This window comes from Neolamprologus multifasciatus, chromosome 13 (genome assembly GCF_963576455.1).
Source record: "Neolamprologus multifasciatus chromosome 13, fNeoMul1.2, whole genome shotgun sequence".
NCBI lineage: Eukaryota > Metazoa > Chordata > Actinopteri > Cichliformes > Cichlidae > Neolamprologus > Neolamprologus multifasciatus.
In genome coordinates, this window is record NC_140451.1 from 22,928,503 (window position 1) to 22,942,582 (window position 14,080).

Sequence of the window (14,080 nt, forward strand, 5' to 3'; positions counted from 1 at the left end):
GAAAAAGGGAGGTACTACTAGAATTACAGTAAATAAATAGAAAACAGATGACTCCATACAGTAATAAGAAAAAGTAAAATGTTATGCATACTATTCCAGTTGCATGTTTGGGTGTCACATTGTAGGAAGCCTTCTGCCTGGCCTGTTTAAAAGACTCCTCTGCCATTTTGACCCTAAAAAAAAAGGAGAAATAAATGCCAATCATGTGATAAAGATGTTAAGGGCAATTAATTAGCTGCATAGAGCTACACAGATTCACTAAAATTCACCATTACACCATCAAAAAAGAAAAATGTAGTATAGTGCTAAAGATTTCAGGTTTATACCATCCAACTTGTGGTCATGGGGCATTTAAACACAAGGATTTGGGGTTGACAGGAGGCCAGACCTTCTACTCTGAAATGATTCACTCTAGTTTACTATAGCAAGGAGAGGGCCAGAAATGTCACTACTCATTTGCTCTTTAAAGAGAAAAATGATTAACATGCTGGCATTGAGTGAGTAGAGCAGTTTATACTAGCAGACTCGCCTGTTGTCTCTACCCATTACATGTTCAATGCATGGTAGTGCTGCATCTTTGCATGCCCATACAGGCAGAAGTGAGGATTACCATCTACTGTTCCACATATGGCAAAGGACAAAGAGTTAATGCTTTCACTGAACAAGCAAAGACTGACATTGGACCTCTCTTACAAATACTATCACAAGTCAATCTTCATTGGAAATAATGGACCAATTTGCTTTTTGTTGACATATGCAGCTATATCTTCATATTTATCAAACCACTGGAAGCTAACTGGATGATGCATGTGTTTTTTTTTTTTCGTTGCTGGGGTAAGGACAAAGATCTGGGTCATTTGCCCTCTTTCCCTTCATGAATTTGAATGAATCTGATAGGATCTTCAGTGAACATGAGATGTACTGCATGTTATTAATGGTTTGGAAACTCAAGCTTGGGGAAAATTTGAAATGAAGGAGCACTAGGCACATCTGTTATCACATTTTAAGGCTCCCAATCAGAGAAAATAAGAAAAAAAAAATGGACTGATATCTCAGCAATAGTTCATTTTTAGTCAAAAGTTTTAAGCGTCCTATCAGAGGGATTTATCCATATCATGGAAAATGTCACATTGTGAAACGGGAATCTTCATATGGCTCACCGCTCTTGTAAGATCAGCTTATTCTGCTTCTTCCACTGGTCTTTAAAATCTGTGGAAAACTCATGCCAAATGGAGAAGAATGTGTGGGGAGAGACTTCTTTCTCTCCTGCCTTCGGTTTGACTGAGAAGGAGACACTCAACTCCAAGAAACTGAGGACAGAGAAGAAAAACATTACTTCAAGACCAAAACAACAACACGAGATTACAGAAAACTATACCAATTATTGTGAAACTTGGCAGTCCTACGCAGATATGCAAAATATGATAGCTAATCTTGGATAATGTGCTTTTTGGAGATTTAATAGTAGAGTAACTAAAAAAAAAAAAAGAATAAAAACAATAATGACCGTGTATTTCAACGAACAAAAAATGCTATTAGTGCTGCAAAAGCAAGAAAATCTGACTTAACCAAAATGATGAATTTTGCTGTATCACTCCTTTTCCTTATCCATATGAACCTCTTTTGTATGTTTGTGTATACATACATGCACATACTCTACTGGTGTGTAAGCATGAGTGATGAAAGACAAAGGAGCCAAAGACAGATCTTGCAAAAAGAAAGTGTGCATAGAGCAGCGGATGACATACATTAAGGTGTTAAATGTGGCAGCAATTTTGAGTGGATTAATATCGTGGACAGGTTGGGGTCTCTTTGTTTGGAGTGTGCTATAGGAACACATTCCAAGCCAGCAGTAACAGAAGCCTGGAGCCATGGCTGTCTACTCTCGCTCCACTTAGATAAACAACATAGACACTGCATAGGGGGCCTCCAGTCTACTGAAGGCCTGGCATGACGGCCTGCACCTTCCATGTAATTGAAGGAACCAGGAGTCATAAATATTGACAAAGCTGCAAGATTATATTTCTTCACTGCAGCGAGAGTATATCACTTCAAACTGTGTTGGATTGCATTATACCTTACTTTCAAATTCACAACTACAATCACTGCTTTGAAACTTAAAAGACGACGAAATGTAAATCCAGGAAATAAAATGCAAAGTAACATTTATTTTTTGAGCAAAGATATGTAGGAAAAGGTTTTTAAACACACACACACACACACACAATACTCTTCTTACATCTTCTGAGTTTCTGCTAGCTGGTTCTCCTGCGTTTCCAGTTCAGTTTTGGCTGTGAAAGAGTAAGAAAAAAGAAAATTATGCATTTGCAAATAGACGGATTTTGCATTTCCCTTAAAAGACAGCTCTTTCATTTATAGTGTGATTTGTATATACCAGGAGATTCAAGATGTCACCATTACTTAACTCAAAAGTCCTGCTCAGGGTCAACATTGAGCCATGACATTATTGAGTGTTGGATTGTATGCTGTTGCACAACTGACAAATGAGTAGTGGAGATTGCAGAACAAGTGCTTCTTTGTGTAATATTACTTCAAATGGAGACAGATGACTGTGTTCACGTTTGTGTGAGGTGTGAGGGAGTAGTTGGACATCATGGTGCACATTAGCAAGCAGTTCCAGCAGACCACAACACTTATCTCGGGGTGCCATCGGGATCATTTTGACTGTGTTATAAATTATGATATGAACGAAAAGCAATCAAATGTGACAGCCTTGGTTAGACAAGCATCGCAGGTTAGTACTCATCAAATTTCAGATCCAAGGGCTGATTTTTCATCTCGCTTTTTCAATATATCAGCAGTTGTAGAGTCGATCCAGCTGTGTTTTGTTGGTTTATATCTTCACTATGGTGCTGTATAACTGTCAAAAGGCTAGACATTCAATTCTTGCGCAGATAACATCTCTTTTCCCTCAAGGTCAGTAATGTGTAGCCTGCTGTCTTAAACTGTCAAATGATCAGAAATGACCTATGGCCTGCAAATAGCTTTGTGAGACAGATGACAGTAGATGGAACAGAGAATCTTTCCTGGCACAAACCTGTGTGCTGCTTTTACCCAGTTGAATATCTGCTTGCTTTGTGTAATTGAAGCCAGAACCACATCTAAAGATCTCAGGCAAACCTGCTGAGAGGAGCACTATGCGTTATCATTCTAAAGTGCTAAATCACTCTGCAGCCTACAATCTTGCCCGTCTCTGCAGATTGTCCATCAAAAATGATAACAAATTGATGAGAAATATGAAGTTATGTGACATTTAAAAAAAATATATATATAAAATATAATATAATATATAATAGACTGTTAAATAACCTTTATCATGCTGAATGATTCAGTATCAAGTCTATATAGTTTGCTCTTTTCTAATAATCTTATTGTGATATTATGGGAGAGAATCAAACGAAAGAGGAAAACTTAAAAAAAAAAAAGGTTATTTAAAGATATAAAACATCAGCATTGTTGCACAACATCAACATGTCTATCTAAAGTCAATAATTTTTTTTCCATAATGTGCTATGCATTCATGTTTAAAAGTTTATTTAACATTCTTGGTTTATTTGCTTTGATTTCTTAGGTTGCAGTTAGTAGAAAATGTAGCAAGAGTATGCCATCAGTCATACTAGTAATCTTTACATTCATCAGAAACAGATTATCACATGGCCGGTGCTCTCTTGCTAGTCATATTGACTCCATCAAAGGCCTGCATGCATGAGAATTTGTGAAGTGAGTGGAGAAAATGGAGCTAGACCAAACAGCCAAGCTCCAACAAGTCCGCTCCCACTGTTATTCTGTGGTTAGTTGCATGGTCAGAAAATAAACAAAAGCGGTTTAAACTGTGGAGCCAGAAACAGTTTAACCCCAGGCTTTTTAGAAATTACAGAAATAACAAAAATAAGACATTTGGCTGTTGTTTCTTTTTTCACTGCTGCAGTGGAAGAACCTCAAGAATCCCGTCTGGAGCCTTGTGAGTCACATGTCCATGTTACAGTGCTTACATTCTGGTCTCAGAGGAAAAACCTCAACATTTGCATCAAAGAAAGAGCCCCCATATTTCTCTCAAACGCACAGAGAGAGGAAAGGAGATGGGGAGAGGTGGAAATGGGAGAGATGCTTTCATCTGTAGACTTCCTTTAAAATGGACAGTGAGCATTACTGCTGAAGAACATATGCTATGTATTAGACTCTCATTTGAATACAAAAGCAGTTGGAAAGAGGCCTGCAAGTTGGGTCCTTCAGGAAGATTGGTCACAGTCAACTGAATGTACCCAGGGTCAAAGCCAGTGCTACATAAATAATGACTATTGGTTTGTTTTCCTAAAACAAGTGTTTAAAAAAAAATCCAGTAAGTCTTACACATTTGAAGTAGACTGCAAATATCTAATATTGCTGCATGCAGATGTTAGATTACAGATAAAAGCTAGACGTCATGACATCTGGTGAATATGACAAATAAAGACGATTATATTTTGAGTAGATTTTGATGCTATTTACACAAAAATGCAGTAGCTGTTTCCTGTTGACTGAAAATTTGCAGCTCACAAATTTTATTATCACAGCCACGGTACTCAGAGGCCGAACCCTTCGTTGTTTTCATCCAAATGCCTCTAGGGCCAAGTTTCATTATTCCAGTCAAATTCCTCTACATCTGAGTGCACAAATAAAGACCAAGTAATATTCAAAGTCTACTTAATGAAAAAGATAATTTTCCAAAGAAGTCTGTTTTACGCCACATTATACAGTTCTCCTCTTGGCAGTCAATTTACATCAAGAAGCTACATGACAAGTTCAAATTTAGACTTTTTTCCCCCCTTTGAGTCAGAGCAAGAGTGCTTCATTTTATTAGGCAGAGATCACGTTTTAAAAAAAAAAAAAGAAAAAAACTAAACTGACTCCAAGTGCAGTCATGATCTTTCAAAACAGATAGGCAAACTTGAAACAACATCAGTGAATTATTCAATACACCCTGAAATAAACAGAGGTCCCTATGGAAACTACACTGACTGAGTCTTTGTGTGTGTATAGCAACTGTAAAACGGTATGAAACAGATCTTAAATGTGTTTGCAGGCATGGACAACTTGCATCCTTCTGATGGATGAGCTGTGTCACATAGGCTCACACAAATCTTTAAATTAAATTAAAGCATGCACTCTTAAAGTAGTAAATTATTTCTATGGAAAGGTCTGATACTTAACATGCAAATTCAGCTGCAGATCTGGCAAGGATTTTCAGCAGAAGAACAGTGTTTATGGAACTCCAAATACACTACAGTGACTATGTTTAAAGTAATGAAGGAACATATTAGTGCAGTGGTGTGGATTGTCAGTAATAGACGGCTATGGTACAAATACAAGGATACATCAAGCTTTTGATACAAAGATCCAAACATTGCAGTTCATTGTTGAGTTTAATATTTAAATGGAATTCACTGACAGTCGAGTCAAGTAGACTGTAGACAAAAATCATGTTCAGTTGTTTTCTCACCTCGATTGAGAAATTCATCCATCTTGTCCTTGAATGGTTGCAGGTTCTCTTCAGAGGACAATTTGCAAACTTTCTCCGTTTCAGCGGAGCATGCTGAAATAACAAAAGATTAGAAGATAAGGGGGGTGGGGGAGTCTTCCAGAACAGAAATATTTTATCCACCATTGGCGCTTTAATTATCTGCAGTGCTCTTTAACCTAGCTGAGCTTGCTTTAATAAATCTCTACTGAATTTTTGCTGAATAAGTGTCTGCAAAGACATAATAACCCATAATGACTAATAAGTTAGCCCTAGCAACTAGGAAGGCCTGCAGTCTGATCCCAGGAGAAACTTATTGTTACGCTCGATCTGCAAGCATAACAGATACACAAGCTCAGCTCAAGGCCTTAGAGGTGGAGAGGCCATGAGACGCTTAAGGGAACAACGAGGTCGGGACTGGGCAAGTGGTAATTCATCGACCATATGGTGCCTCAGCCAAAAAGGCAAAGCAAGCTCTCTCTCCACTGCATTACTTGCTGATGTCCTTTGGGCCAGCCAAGGCCATTTCTACGCCGCCTACCTATCGGAAAACCCCTCTGGGAACTGTCATCGAAGCCCATGTCTGCTAGAGCACTCAGCTACCTCTGCTAGGTAATGAAGAGGTCTGCAGGTATAGCATGTGATGATGTATTTATGTATGGCCAGTATGTGCCACAGCCACTGGGGTCGAAAGTCAGTTTCCCCTGTGAGCAACTCCATCTTTATGAATTGCAAATAATGAACAGCCTAAAGAATCATTACAGCAGAGAAAAAAACAATATTTGGCAATACGTTTTAGGCGTCTGATTGGTTTAGCAGCAAAAACACATAAAACATGATAGAGAACAGACCAGGTTTAGGGAATAGTCGATCAGGCTGCAAGTACACACTCACATGCATCATTTTTCTCAGAGATACAAAAATCACCTCGAGAGCAAAAATAATGAAAATGAGCATTTTCTAAATGCTGCAGAAATTAAGATGTTTTTCACTCAGCCAGTGAGTTTGGCTTGTCATTATCAAATATCCAAACCTTTTCCTGTGATCTTAATGTGTAGTGACATAACATTAATACAGTTCGCTATTATTCTATTTTACTTTGTGTTTTTGCTTTCCCACTTAAGAGTTATTGTTACACAAACTCCATGGTTTGTGGAATAATCACATAACCCCCCTTTTCTTGATTCAAGTTCATGCTGAGCTGACTTTTTAAATTCTAAAGATAAAAAGAAAAACTAAAGGACAAGATCCAGAGCTGGTAAATGAAGCCAAGGCAAAGTGGGAAAAAAAAACAGTGACTCTTTACTGCACTAAAAAGCATATTCTAGACCAGTTTTGCCCCTGATAACAACATGAAATAGGGTGACTTCTTAATTAGGGGCATGACCTTTTTGACTGCAGGCTTCTCAGACACAGCTCGAGATTAAGCTGGACTTCTTCACTGTGTGTATCTGGTGCATGTGGAGCATTTTTAATGTATTATCTAAACACTAAGGCTTAGGTGAGTGAAATTCTGTTTTTTTTTTCACTTTACTTAGCACTAATCAGCCAATGTGGTTGCACCTATGCAGTTTATAAATGCAGCTTGCTAACAAGGGTAGCTAGCCTTGGCTGATAAATTAGCATTCCAACTCTTAGCAACTTCTTGGTCTAATAATAATAATTATTATTATGATAATAATTTGCGTCACCAAAACACTATTGTTGAGGATTAAATGGTGACTCTGTGTGAAAAACATGGTTAATAAAGGTCATTACAAACCATGTTACATGTAGTTTGCCCAGTTGCATCCAGATTTTTTTTTTTATAATTTTATTTTTTTTTTGTAATGCATGCAGAATGTGGTTGGCTATTTGATAGCTGAAACAAGTAAGTTCTTTCCTGAAAAATGGGACATCTGGATGGTTAATGTTTCTCCTAATACTGTATATATTAATCAGCCTTAATCAAATCTTTGCAGATCAGAGAAGTATCCATACTATGTTCACTAATGCACCCCTACAGCATCACAAAAGCTTGCTTTTGAGCTATGCACTGAGACGAAGCTAGGCAGTCCCCTGACACTTGAGTCCAGAAGACCAGCATCTATAATTTTGAGTTGATTATGAGTCACAGGACAGTTTTCCACATTGCCTGAGTCCATTTTAAAATGTTTGGGTACAGAGTTGGCACCAGTGATTCATCATCATGTTTAAAAATGTTTTTTCCTTGTATGGTGGTTTTAGTTAACTGTGTTTATTGACAATATATTTTGTAAGTGTTTTTGAGCTGGTGTGCTGATTTCCACTATAGAATTGAGGCTGTATTTAATCCAGTGAGGCCAGAGTATCTGACTTTTTTTTCAATACTTGTTTAAGTCTTCCTAAAACAGTCTTACTGTTCTTTTTAAGTTAAGAAATTTAATTCCTAAATGGCTTAACTATTTATCCATGCAGTGTATCACAGAGTAATAATCCCTTTATGTCTTTGCATCTGAAAAACTTACTAGTATGCCTTTTATATAGCCAGCTATGTTATCACTCTAATTAACAGTGGGTTCTTCAACTAGTTGTCGAACAACCCACACCACCCCATCTCTTAAAACATGTCATGAGTAACAAATTTAAAATGAGCACATATTCCTAAAATAGCATTTGTCTTTCTATTGTTTTCAGTTTAACGCAGGATTTAAATGACTTGCACATCATTTCATTGTGTTTTTATTTTGTGTTTTACACAGTGGTCCAACTTTTTTGGAAACGTGATTATGAATAACTGCAGTTATCTTCTGAATAGTCTCATATTTGTATTTTTGAGTTCCAGGACAATGAGGAGAGCCTGAACAGACTCTCTCAGTAGTAGAAGTTCCTTGACCTTTCCCTGTCTATATTTCTCTTCCTCGTTCATGACGAAAATAAAGGTAGGCCAGGTCCAACATGAGTCTACATCTGACAAGTAACATCTGCTTCCAGTTAGCTTGTCTGTACAACAAACAGATGCTATCTCAATGTTGACTGGCCTGTGCAATCCACACATGACCATAGCTGGTCAGGTCTGGAAAATTATTTTGCATTATGCAAGCAACACTTAAATTAATTCATAAATTTTTTTTTATCATATGTTGCATAAATATCAATGCAGTGTCATTTTAAACATGCTATAAGACTTGCAGTAATTACAGAACAACCAAGTTTAAAACCTTGTAAGCATTTTGTAAATACAGTGTTTAGGATGTGCCCACAAGAAGGAAAACTATGGAATGTAAGTTTATCACTGTACCATTGAGGTCTTTCCTCAACTTGCGGAGATCTCTTTGAAAGTCCTCAAACTTCATCTGGGAGGCCTGGAAAAGGTCCAGGGGCTCAGGCAGAGGGTAGACGCATGTCTCTTTGCCAGCATCCTGGTTAAAGACAACACACATACATGTGCAAAAACACACACACTGCAATGTCAAAATCAATCTTTCTCAAATGGAAGAGGGCCTCTCTATACTTTACACACAAGGCAAGATTTAAATAAATGTCTTGAGGGACCGACATGTACTTATCAGCAGTTCAGACATGCCAGAGAAGATGTCTAAAACTACAGCAGATAATGACCATTAAGCTGGGGTCACAAAGCACATGTCAATTCTCCTCATCAGCATTAGTGACAGGCCATAATGAGTGCTACAGCCATGTCATGCAGGTTGATTTTGGCAAGCTGCACTACTGAGTTCATCTCATCTGGAGAACCTAATTATTTACACTAGCGCTGCTTTGGATGCTGTGCCAATGAACAGACTGCAGGTTTGAACGAAGCCAGACCAAAGCAGAGTAGGAGCGGGAGATGAAGAGTGAAAGACAGAAAGAGAAGTATAAGAGAGAGCCCGGGAAAGCGAGAGAGGGAGGGAGAGGTAGAGAGAGATTTGTTTCTGCTGCAAATGAGGAAAGGGAAAATAAATAATTTGATAAAGGATAAGCCATGGTATCCTCTGGCAAGAGAGGAGATGAAAAGAGAGCTCTGGAAGGATTTCTAAGCAAATCAGACTAAAACAGAAAAGTGATTCGAATAAACAGGAACCAAAACATACCTCATCAAAGTGCCTTAAATAGTAAGCAACAATGTAGGACAAAAGACTCTGGGAGTTATCCTGAAAGAAAGAGAAAGATCCAAATAAATAAACCAAGATCCCTTTATTTATTAATTTAATCATTTTGGAGCAGGACGTTTTAATTTGTGCAGGGCAAACAAGAATGGAGACAGCAGCCTTAGAAGTTAGGAATAAATCATGACATTGGAAGAGTACTACAACAAAACACAACTGTGCTTGGCTGGCCGTCATAACTTAAGAGTTGGTGGAAAGTTTGATGTTCTTTATGGATACCTTACTCTGTCCGCCACTACAAAAACGCAAACCATTGCGTCCTTATATGGCAGTGCCAAGGGCACTCCGAGTCTGCTGTGATATTGAATCAGAGCAAACACGATTGCTTCTCCTCAAAATCTGCCCAGCTATGGTCATAAGGCTTGACCCCCTAGAGAGAATACCTTTGAAACCCTGTGTCCCATTTTAAAACTATTATTTTCCCATTTATATTTTACTGCATAATGTAAATTAAACAAAGCTAGACAGACCTCTCTTCTATACATTTTTTTTCTCCCCCACTTCTAATCCAGTCCTTTCCAGGTTTGATCTGCTGTTGCAAAGTAAGTGATGTTTGCTTTTACTCCAGTACTCACACTGCTTTTAACGTCCTTCAGTTTTGGCAGAATGTCCAAGGTGAAGCCGTCAGCCTGCCCTCGAGACCGATTTCCTCCGTTCATAAAATTGCCAAAAGCCAGCACCAGGCCGAGCACCTGCAATACGGCCTCACTACTCTGGAGAGTCTGAGGTGAACACACCACACAGACACGCAAGATGAAGATATGAAGGCTAAACCGAGTGACATGAAATAAAACAAACTGAGAAGAAGGCCAGTGGCTCACCTTGCACACTTTCTGAAGGATTTCAATTTTGCGGAGGATTGAAGTGATACATTCATGGAAGGTTGACTGAAAAAGGATGCAGAACACCCTTTCTGAGAAATTGGAGATTTGTGATAGCTGGAACAGAAACCTGACGAAGGGACACGACCAGTCAACTTAAACCATATATTTAATAGCAAGACATTGAACAGACTTAGTTTAGAGGGTGTATTTAGTTCTTACTGTTCTGGCTTGTCTAGTGGTTTGGCATCTTCCTTGCCTTTGGCAGATTTAATGTGCTTTTTAATGCTGTCCATCTCATCATCTTGAGCTCTCTGTCAAAAGAAAGTACACATTAAGTTGAAATCGAAATTGGTTACAGTTATGACACTGACAAAAGGTTATTTTATTTTGCTTAAACCTAAACTAAGCTAGCCAAAACACAAAATGCCTCTACAAAAGCCTCGAGTCATCACTCATTTCTTTATACTGTGACAGGAAAATGCACTGGCACCATCTTTAGGATCATTGTCATTGCTGAAAATTGAAGCTGTTGCCAATCACATGCTTTCCAGATGGCATTGTATGATGGATCAAAATCTGAGGGTAATTATCAGTGTTCATAATTTCACAAATTTTGACAAGATCTTCAACAGTGCTAGCTGTAATGCAGCCCTAAACGATGACAGCACCATGTTTTCTTCGGTGTTGTACTCTCCTGACCTTATTCAAACATTTTGATGATTTTAACCAAAATTTTCAATTTTGATTCATCACTCCATGAGACCTGTTGCCAGTTCTTGTGCAGTTTGGCATACCTCAGCCTTTTCTCCCTGTTTCTCTTTCCTAAGAATGGCTTCTTGACAACCACCCTTCCACTGAGACCATTTCTGATGAGGCTTCAGAAAAGTAGATGCATCAACTGAAGTTCCAGATCAGTTTCTCAGATCCCGTGTCAAGTCTTTGGCGAATATTTATTTTGACTGTTTCTTAATTAGATGACTTTCAGATGAAGTTTATCTGCTCTAGAGTTTTTTTCAGGCCTGTTTCTTTAGACCTGCCACTTTTGTGTCCTGAACTTTTAAATTTGTAAGCTAATACTACTTTGTGAATCACGTTGTTGGTAGAAAATTTTTAGAAATGCTGTTTTTAAACTGTGTTAACACTGGCATTACTGTAGATTCAACTAAAGAAGTGAGAACATTATTTTTTGTCTAAGCCGTTAGTTTTTTTTTTTTTTTTTTTAAAGTGGCTCACTGGAAGGAAAATATAAACAAATGAGGGGCGACTCAAGACTTTTGCACAGCTTGATTACAAGAGAACATGGATATTGCTGAAACATATCTGTGTATGTATTTTCTTTATTTTGGTAAGGATCAAGGGTAGCAGTGTCACAGTCAGGAAACCAAAATTTAAAGAAAAATACTAAAGAAGAAAATCTGTGAAAAACCACATCTGTAAGAGAAATGGGTGGGACACTGACAGCACAGGAAACAGTATTAAGTGCCTTATAAAAGAATTTGTTTGGATATTACTTGAATCACTTTTATCCTCTGAGTCACACCCAGCACTCCAATGTGGTGAAAACATACATTCAAATTAAAGTCCATCCATGGAAATAGTGAGCCTTTTTGTAATCGCTGAAAAAAATACACATTAGAAGGAATTATACTTGGACATGTTCCTAAAACAGCATGTGAATGTTGAATGAGTTTGGAACAAAAAAATATCAATAGATGCTTCTTAGACGTAGAGTGTAGAGTTTTGCAAAAAAAATAATTGTACTGGTGTTTTTTCATTCTCCCCTATTTGTCTCTGATCTCAGCTCACTGAAACTTTTGAATGCTCATCCATGCAAAAATTTGTTGCAAGGTGTTTAGAGGTTTTCTTGCACTTCAAACCCTGCAACATTTCAGTTGGATTGAAGTCTTTATTTGCGTGTCTTAGGCCATTCACAACCCCCTACCCTCCCTAATTTTCTTCCCTTTTGATGTCTGGAAGCTTTATCTCAAGTGTAAAAGAATTCTCAAATTATGTTTTGTACATAAACTCAACCATATGCCAGCCTATACAGTATAGGTTTCACAAATGCTAAAAGTATTGCCTTCAGCCAGACTACATTCCTGACTATTATCCTGCTGCCAGGCTCTGGACCACAGTTTTATACAAGGTGGTTTAAAAAAAAGCAAGCCAAAAATGCCCCTTCGTTTCACAAGAGGCAAAGACAATAGATCTTAATGTGTCTGACGCAGAGGGGCAAAACAATAAAACCATCTCCAGGAAGAAAACGTAAACTCTCTCTTAGTCCCTCCAGAGCCCTTAGACCCCCAAAGTCTGAGTCTCAGCAATCTGGCCTCATCCTCTGTTTCTCTCCATCCTACTCTGGGGTTTGGCCTCGGCATGGATCCTTGGAAAACATCAAACACCAGCATCAAACGCACGAAGGGCCAGATTAGTATTCTGCACACCGCTGCCTTCTGTCGGTGAGGGCAAGCTCTCCTTCGTCTTCTCTCGAGATGTTTTCAAGTGTAAATATATTTAACACAAAGCAGATCCTTTTCAAAGGGCAGCAGTGGAGCCCAGCAGTGTTTGGTGTAATTGGGGACAAGTAGGCATTAGCGTGTGATCTTTGAATTGCTAGGGCATGTTGTGGTGGTTGTTAGCATGAGAAATACAGTCCCATGTGGAATATCAAATGCAAAGTACAGTAGGATGATATTTGTGATGCCAGAATACTAGAGGTAGCCAAATGGTATTCATTATGCAAGTTTCTAGTACAGGGCTAAACAGAGCCAGACAGGCCTTAATCACTATTTATGTCACTCAGTTTTCAACGAAACTACATTTATGAGATACTTTGTACCTTGAGCTGCCAAATAATCGACCCCAAATGACAAGTTACATTGTGTAATGATATGTAAACTATATCTAGTCTTTTTTCAGAGCAATACCATGCAAAATGGGGTTTGAGGTGATCGTATCTTGTTTAAAAGTTTAGGAGAGTCTGACTCACTGACCTCTCTGACCGTTATCTACTACCATCTGAAACAAGCCTGAACTTGAGACAACTAGTCTGGGGCCAGATTATGGCTTGATATTAGAGGGTAGGGAGCAGTGTCCCGCTATCACCGTGACCCCTTTAATGACACTGGCTTTTTGTTCAAAGAACAGGAGTGGCTATAATCTGGAGCTCATAGACTAAGCGACTCTGTGTGCATCTGTCTTTGCCGTCATACTGTACACTACGTGCAAATTTGTGTGGGTCAACATGTTTGTTTGTGAGCATGTTTGTGTGGGTGAGAGAAACAGAGAGTGAGGCAGAGAAGACTGTGATCTAGCTCCTAGCACAGTGAGTGAGGGTGTAACCATTAGAAGCCCCTCACATTCCTAAAGACAGGCTGACTGTGCTGCCAACTGTGGTTTAGGGGGCTGGAGACCCACAGACAGGATGGAGTCTCGCAATACAAAAGAGAAACAATTTGGCTCCGCGACTCAATAACATAGCCTTAGGCCATAAGGGGGAGAAGCAGAGGGAGAGGGCTTGAAGTCTTGGGGTGACTGGAGAGGTTAGAAGACTTTTGATCCTGAGTTATGACACATTGGTTCATAACTACAGCTTGTCTCAAGCCACAGTC

At 38.7% G+C, this 14,080-nt stretch overlaps 1 protein-coding gene across 2 annotated transcripts in view; it reads right to left on the bottom strand.

Moving 5' to 3' along the window:
• The window catches only part of fmn2a (formin 2a), a 49,856-nt gene that overhangs the window by 7,880 nt on the left and 27,896 nt on the right, over nucleotides 1–14,080 (bottom strand). For both annotated transcript variants that reach the window (XM_085183006.1, XM_085183007.1), the window contains exons 10-18: nucleotides 10,689–10,780; nucleotides 10,467–10,596; nucleotides 10,221–10,367; nucleotides 9,571–9,630; nucleotides 8,778–8,898; nucleotides 5,501–5,593; nucleotides 2,240–2,291; nucleotides 1,161–1,310; nucleotides 92–173 (exon numbers count right to left, since the gene is read on the bottom strand). In XM_085183006.1, coding sequence (XP_085039132.1) covers nucleotides 92–173; nucleotides 1,161–1,310; nucleotides 2,240–2,291; nucleotides 5,501–5,593; nucleotides 8,778–8,898; nucleotides 9,571–9,630; nucleotides 10,221–10,367; nucleotides 10,467–10,596; nucleotides 10,689–10,780 — 927 coding nt within the window. The remainder of the gene's footprint in view (nucleotides 1–91; nucleotides 174–1,160; nucleotides 1,311–2,239; nucleotides 2,292–5,500; nucleotides 5,594–8,777; nucleotides 8,899–9,570; nucleotides 9,631–10,220; nucleotides 10,368–10,466; nucleotides 10,597–10,688; nucleotides 10,781–14,080) is intronic.